Source organism: Solanum dulcamara, chromosome 4 (genome assembly GCF_947179165.1).
Source record: "Solanum dulcamara chromosome 4, daSolDulc1.2, whole genome shotgun sequence".
Taxonomy (NCBI): domain Eukaryota; kingdom Viridiplantae; phylum Streptophyta; class Magnoliopsida; order Solanales; family Solanaceae; genus Solanum; species Solanum dulcamara.
This window is the reverse complement of record NC_077240.1, coordinates 24,030,398-24,038,334: the sequence shown is the minus strand read 5'-3', so window position 1 is coordinate 24,038,334 and position 7,937 is coordinate 24,030,398. Positions and strand designations below refer to the sequence as shown.

At 35.7% G+C, this 7,937-nt stretch overlaps 1 protein-coding gene across 1 annotated transcript; it reads left to right on the top strand.

Moving 5' to 3' along the window:
* Positions 1 to 795: 795 nt before the first annotated feature.
* On the top strand, positions 796 to 2,488 carry LOC129884878 (protein JINGUBANG). Its single transcript, XM_055959152.1, has one exon. It carries the CDS (start codon positions 988 to 990, stop codon positions 2,230 to 2,232), a length of 1,245 nt encoding a protein of 414 aa, XP_055815127.1. The 5' UTR covers positions 796 to 987; the 3' UTR covers positions 2,233 to 2,488.
* The last annotated feature ends 5,449 nt before the right edge of the window (positions 2,489 to 7,937 follow it).

Sequence of the window (7,937 nt, the reverse complement as noted above, 5' to 3'; positions counted from 1 at the left end):
TTTTTAAAATACTTTCACATTTTTATGATTATGAGAGCATATTATATAAGGTATAATGAGAAGTTTAATAAGGTATTATTGATTATCAAATATAAATTTATGACTTCTCGTTAAAGAATTACAAATAGGTCAGTGTGCCAAATCATCATTATAGAAAATATGAATTGTTCGATTTTAACAATTTCAATATTTCATCTGTCCCAATTTACGTGCGGATAAAATTTTGAGAGTTAAATAAATTATTTAATACGACTTTTAAACATTTTAAATTGTAAATATTGTGATGTATAGTATCTTTTAGACAATTTTCAAGTATATAATTTTATATTAAAAAACTTAAAGTTCTAATGTCTGAAGCCACAATCAAAGTTTTAAAGTTTTAATCTTGAAATTTCAATCAAAGTTTTAAAGTTTTAATCTTGAAATTTCAAATGGTGTCACGTAAATTAAAAACGAATGAGAGTTATATTCAACAAATGGTATTAAGTGAATAAGCAAATATATACTAGTTAATTAGTTTAACTAATTTACAATTCACCACTAACATTTAACATTAATTATAGTTCGAGTTTGTATAATGCACACGTTTGTATAATTCAAAATTTGTATGTAATTTTGTATAATTGTTTAAAGTTTAGATGTTTGTGTTTTATATAAATTTGTTATTTTGAATTTATACAAAAATAGTTCAATTATACAAACCCTCAAATTATATAAATGAGTCACCTTAAATTATATCTACAACTCGTAAATATGTAAACTATACTAAGTAGCCTAATTAAATTTATTAGGATGGTTATTTGCTAAATTTCCCTTCCCACAAAATCCATAACGTCTCTTTGATATACTAATATTTCTATATCTATAACGTCTCTCTTTATAAAGTCTCACCATTTCTGCGTTTTATTAAGCTTCATCTTTTACTATTCCTCTATCACCATCTTCTTCTTCTTCTCACTCTGTTCCATATACAAAAAAAAGAAGCTTATGCTTCAATCAAAGAAAAAAGGCCTTTTACTTTCAATGGCATCACCAGCCTACAGAACTCCATTGTTATCCGAATCATCAAGCAAAAGCACAAGCAGCAGTGAATCAGAAGAAAGCCCAGAAACATCGCGAAGATTTCAAGATTTCCAATTATTAGATCTTCAATTCAAGATTTCAAGAATCCCCATTTCTTGTTTCCACTCTTACAAATCCCTTGCTGTTCTTTCAGGCCATGTAGGAACAGTTTCTTGTTTAGCCCTTTGTGGGGAATTCATCCTCAGTGCTTCTCAAGGTAAGGATATTATTGTTTGGCAACAGCCTGATTTACGACAATTTACGAAATTTGGAACAGGGGATGGCTCTGTTAAAGCACTTGTCACTGTTGGAAACAAAGTTTTCACAGCACATCAAGATTCAAGGATTCGTGTATGGAAGGTTTCGAGAAGATCTGAAAATGTTTTCAGGTTTATTGATACATTGCCCACAACAAAAGATTATCTTGGGAATTTTATGAAACAGAGTAATTATGTTCAGACAAGAAGACATCATAAGAAATTATGGATTGAACATGCTGACAGCATTTCTTGTTTAGCTGTTTGTAATGGTTACATTTATTCTGGTTCCTGGGATAAAAGTTTGAAAGTTTGGAGAATTTCTGATCTGAAGTGTTTGGAGTCAATTAAAGCTCATGATGATGCTATAAATGGATTAGTTGCTAGTAAAAATGGGGTTGTTTATTCAGCTTCAGCTGATGGAAAGATTAAAGCTTGGAAAAGTGGTGGTGGTAGTACACATTCACTTAAGGGTATTTTGGAGGGTCATAAAGATGTTTCTTTGAACTCTGTGGTGGTTTCTGAAGATGGGGTTTTTGTCTATGGTGGAGGGTCAGATGGGTATGTGATGGGGTGGGTAGGTAACAAGAATCTTGATAGTTGGAAACTGATATGTGAAGTGAAAGCACATGAAATGGCTGTTTTGTGTATGTGTTTAATGATGGGTGAATTCTTGTGTAGTGGATCAGCTGATAAGAGTATTTGTATATGGAAAAGGGAAATCAATGGAGGGTTGTTTAAATTTGGTGTTATTAAAGGACATGAAGGACCTGTTAAGTGTTTACAAGCTTCAACAGGTAGTGTAGGGGGTGGATTCATGTTGTATAGTGGAAGTCTTGATAAAAGTCTAAGAGTTTGGTGGATTCCAAAGTATGATGATAATGATGAGAAAAAGGACTCAACTCATCTTTGATCCCAAAGTGAAAATTTTCTCAAGTTTTTTGTCAGTTGAAGATGCACTGTTGCCTCTTTGTTTTTTGTTTTTTACAGTGTGGACAGTGCTTATAGTTGTTTTTATGAAGTTATACTGTGCATTTGAAAGAGTTCATTTTTCTTTGTTGTTTAGTGTTATTGTGTGAACTATACTACCTCAAAGGATATCTGAGGTTGAATTCGTTGTTTTGCTGATAGGCTGAGGAAAAGGCAAATGATGTTTTGGAGGAAATGCATGATTTTCGTCTTGATGAAGTGTAGAACAATATTGTCTTTCCATTGAGCCTGAGAGACAATTTGAATTGGTAATCAGTGTCCATTATTTGATTGAGCACGACGTGTGAATCTTAGGAACATTGAAGCAAAGAGTTGAGAGAAATTATGTTGTTTTTTTCTACCTTTTGATTCTTTTATCATCATATGTTTTTTTTTATTATATATTTCTTGAGAATTGTAATTAGGTCAACAGAGTGAAATATACATCAATAAAAGATGAGAACAAGTTGAGAGAATTGTAATTGTGTTGTTTTTCATCTTTTGATTCTTTTATCATCAATTGGTTTTATATTTCTTGAGACTTGTAATTAGGTACACAGATAGGCATGAATATTTTAATTTAGTTTTATTTGATATTTATATCCTCTAATTTTGGGTGTACACAAATAGATATTTAAATTTGCATAGAATTGAAATATGTACATATTGGCATCCTACATGACGTCTTATGTGTATTATGTCACGTAGGACGTGTGTGTCTACTTATTCAATTTTATACAAGTTTAAGTTCCTACTTGTGAACACACAAAGTTGGAGAATATAAATATCAAATGAGACCAAGTTAAAAGACATTTTTCTCATTTTATGTATTATGCCTAATAAATATCAAAGAAAAAAGATGAGAACATTTGTTATATCTATTGATATTAGTCTATTTAATTGGTCAGCTTGTGCTTCTTATTATCTACTTGTTCAACAGCCACCCTCTTCATGTTCACTAAAAAAGTAATACTTAATGGATTTAAGGCTATATATATAAGTGTAAGTTAGTAGGATTATATTATATTAAGTTATCTTACTTTATCTTTCAAGTTATTAGATCATGTTTGTTATAAACAATTCATATTCTTTATAAATAGATTAACGATGGTACAATTTTATTTTATTTTTTATACATTGTCATGCACAAAATTTAAATAAATAAAAGAACAAAAAGGCAATAAGGCCAAAGGAAAAAGGGGACAAGGGGTAAATAGTTATCTTCAATCTTTATTTGCCTAAATAGTTTGTATCCATCTACGGTTCTCCCATAAATGGGGTGAATTACTACTCTATTCAATGCTGTGTTGTAACATAACAAACAAAGACAATTATCAACGATGTTTATGGTGGAGTCGTAAGTACTTCCTCATTCTTAATTGAAGGTTTCAGATTTGAGTCCCTCAGGTACATAATCGCCTTTAGGGAGCGCTTTAAGCTTTTTGACGCGAATTTAAATTTAGTCGGACTCCAATACGGATACCAAACACCATGAAAAAAAAAACAAGCAAAGACAGTTGGCACCTTTTGTTCATAAATATCTTTTTCTTACAAATATTAAATTTTAGTATCTCCTAATTACTCCGTCCATCATTACTTTATCCTGCATATTATTTAAAAATAATTGTCAACTTTACTTGTTAAGTTTGAAAAATTAAGAGATAATTTATTATTTTATATATATTTTATTCTTGTAATTAAATACTATTTATTTTTTAATATTTAGATGATTTATAATTTAGGAATGAACCTAAGTCTTAACCAATAATAGGGCTCTTTATTCTTTGTTTCTTTCATTAACCTATTCTATTTTTATTTTGCTAAATGTTGTTATTTCTCGTCTTTTTTCTTTAATTCTATTAAGCTTATAGGATAATGATCAAGTTGCTATTACCCCCCAAAAAAGTGTTTATTGGCAAGAATTTCAAAATTATTGTTCAACTAACCCACCATATTATGCTTATGGTAGCATTTGCTACATCCTTACTGAAAATTTAAAATAACAAAAAAAGTACCATACCCCTCAGAATTTAATAAAAGTGCCTCTGAGGTTCCTTTTCGTAATGGTAAATATTTACCCGTACTCGACGTTTATATCAAGTCAATAGAGATGCAAAAAATGGCTTCGTACGTAGATTTTTAATACTTAATCATGATTAATCAATATGTATTCTCACCTCATTAAATCACTTAACTGTGCTTATAAGTCATAAGTATATTTACCCTTTAACTTATTGTTTTGAAAACATTACTAGACATAGACTTTAAAGATTTTCATGACTTTTTTTCAACTACTATATTGGTTGTATTTATATCCATGACTCTGGTAAATTCACTTGACTTAAAAAGTACAACCACTCTTCATTAGCTTCATGCGTGTGACTAATTGCTACAAATTATTACTTTTGGATTGACTCCCATGTCCCTACCACTTTTTATCCTTCTCAAGAACATTTTAGAGTATATTTGTTACGATGGAAATTATTTTTTATAAAATTAACTTTTTCCTCATTACTGAGTGAAAAAATATATACTCCCTCTCCCGCTGTTCCTTCCTTGATTCTTCTCTCTGAATTTTCTCCGTGATTCGAATTATCGGCTTGCACACAAAGTGTTTGATGAAAATCCTCAGAGAGTTTCTTTGAACAATCACTTGCTATTTGAGGATTTCCGTAATGTTTACTTTTCACTTTCAGTGTTTTCCGGCCGCAACCAGGTTCATTGCAACTGGAGTTGGTACCTCCGATTTTCATATCTTTCCATATCTATTCTTTGCTCATACAGTTGTAGTTACATTTTGCTGACTTTAGACCTTTGAATAATTTATTAGTTCATACGCGTTTTCGTGGCTCTGGATAGTGATGGTAGACTAGGGTCATGTTCTCGCTCAGGGACGAGGACGGGGACAGGGACAGGGACGAGTGTAAGGAGGGGTAAGTGGGTTAAAAGAGCGTCTACACTGAGAGTAGGTTCTTGGAATATTGGGACGTTAACGGGAAAATCCATAGAGCTAGTTAAGATTCTAAAGAAGAGGAAGATTAACATAGTTTGTGTCCAAGAGACCAAATGGGTAGGTTCTAAAGCTAAAGAGGTAGACGATTATAAGCTTTGATTTTCTGGTAGATCGAAGTATAGGAATGGGATAGGCATTTTAGTAGACAGTGATTTAAGGAATCAGGTGGTGGAGGTTAGGAGAGTCACTGATAGGATGATGTCGATTAAGGTTGTCGTTGAAGGAATCACGTTGAACATTATTAGTGTTTATGCGCCCCATGCGGGCTTAGGCGAGGAGGATAAGAGGCACTTTTGGGAGGATTTGGACGAGTTAGTGGGAGGCATTCCGCCTACTGAAAAGCTTTTCGTGGGAGGGGATTTCAATGGGCACATCGGGTTTATTTCGGGAGGGTATGATGATGTGCATGGAGGCTTTGGCTTCGGGGACAGAAATGGAGAAGGAGTTTTACTTTTGGATTTCGCAAGAGCTTTTGGGTTGGTGATAGACAGTTCAAGTTTCCCAAAGAAGGATGACCACTTGGTAACATTCCGTAGTTCGGTGGCTAGGACTCAGATAGATTTTTTACTCCTTAGGAAAAATGATAAAGGTTTGTGCAGGTCATTCTGATCGACAATCTTACGACTCGACATAAGCTCTTGGTGATGAATTTGGGGATCAAGATGACGAGGAAGAAGAGAGTCGGGGATGACCGACCTAGGATCAGATAGAGGAGTTTGACTACGGCTAGTGCCCTGGAGATGGGAAAGAAATTGAAGGATATGGGGGCCTGAGATAGTAGTGGGAATGCGAACAGTATGTGGGATAGGACGGCTAGTTGTATTAGGGTTGTAGCAACGAAAGTGCTGGAGTCTCGACAGGTAGTCGTAGTCGTCATCGAGGGGACTGGTGGTGGAATGGAGAAGTGCAAGGGAAGATGGAAGCAAAGAAGATGGCGTAAGCAAAATTGATAGAAAGAATAGATGAGGTGGAGAGGTGGACGAATAGGGAACTTTATAAGATAACGAGGAAGGAGGCGAAATCGGCGATTTCGATGGCAAAATGACAGCTTTTGAACGCCTTTATGCTGAACTAGAAGAGAAACGCGGGGATCGAAAATTGTTCAGGCTAGCCAGGGCGCGGGAGAGAAGGGCACGTAATGTGGATCAAGTGGAGTGCATTAAGAATGAACTTGGAAAAGTATTAGTAGAGGAGACCCTCATTAAACAGAGATGACAGTCATACTTCCATAATCTCTTGAATGAAAAAGGGGACAAAGAGATTGTGTTGGGAGATTTGGAACATACAGGGAGGCGTCACGATTTTAGGTGTTGTAGGAGTATTATGGTCGAAGAGGTTAAGGGTGTTGTGCGTAGGATGCGCTGGGGAAGAGCGACCGAACCTGACGAGATTTTTGGAGAATTTTGGAAGAGCGCGAGCTCGGTAGGTTTGGAGTGGCTGACTAGGTTATTTAATGTCATCTTTAAGATGGAAATGATGCCCGAAGAATGAAGGTCGAGCGTAATGATCCCTCTATACAAAAACAAGGAGGATATTCAGAGCTGCAACAACTATAGAGGTATCAAGCTTCTAAGCCATACTATAAAACTGTGGAAAAAAGTAGTGGAGATGAGGGTGAGGAGAGGTGTGTCTATTTCAGAGAACCAGTTCGGATTTATGCCGGGATGCTCAACTACAGAAGCCATCCATCTTATGAGGAGATTGGTGGAGCAGTATAAGGAGAGAAAGAGGGACTTGCATATGGTATTCATCGACCTAGAAAAGGCTTACGATAAAATTTCACGAGAGATACTATGGAGATGTTTGGAGGCTAAAGATGTACCTGTGACGTAGGGTGATCAATGACATGTATGAGGGTGTCAAAACCAGGGTAAGAGTAGTAGGAGGGGACTCAGAGCACTTCCCAGTTGTGATGGGGTTACATCAAGGATCAACTCTTAGTCCATTTTTATTTGTCTTGGTGATGGATGGATTGACGCGATAAATTCAAGGTGAGGTGTCATGGTGTATGCTTTTTGCGGACGACATAGTCCTGATCGATGAGACCCATAGCGGAATTAATGCTAAGTTGGGGGATTGGAGACATACCTTAGAGTCTAAAGAGTTTAAGCTGAGTAGGACCAAGACATAGTACCTAGAGTGCAAGTTCAGTAAGACACCTCAGGAGGTTGGCGCGGAAGTTAGGCTTGGTGACCAGGCCATCCAAAAGAAAAGTAATTTCAAGTACCTTGGGTCTATCATACAAGGCAGCAGGGAGATTGATGATGATGTCACACATCATATTGGGGCAGGGTGGATGAAATAGAGGCTCACTTTCGGTGTGCTATGTGACAAGAAGGTGCCACCATAACTTAAGGGCAAGTTTTACAAAGTGGTGGTTAGACCGGCTATGTTATATGGGGCAGAGTTTTGGCCAGTTAAGATCTCTCACATTCAAAAGATAAAAGTTGCCGAGATGAGAATGTTGAGATGGATGTGTGGACATACCAGGAGCGAAAGGATTAGAAATGAGGCTCTTCGAAATAAGGTATGAGTGGCCTCGGTGGAGGACAAGATGCGGGAAATACGACTGAGATGGTTTGGGCATGTGAAGAGGAGATACACAGATGCCCCAGTGCGGAGGTATGAGAGGTTGG

Bases quoted from the DNA above. Each gene is read 5' to 3' on its own strand.
- LOC129884878 (XM_055959152.1), top strand. From the start codon at position 988: ATGCTTCAATCAAAGAAAAAAGGCCTTTTACTTTCAATGGCATCACCA.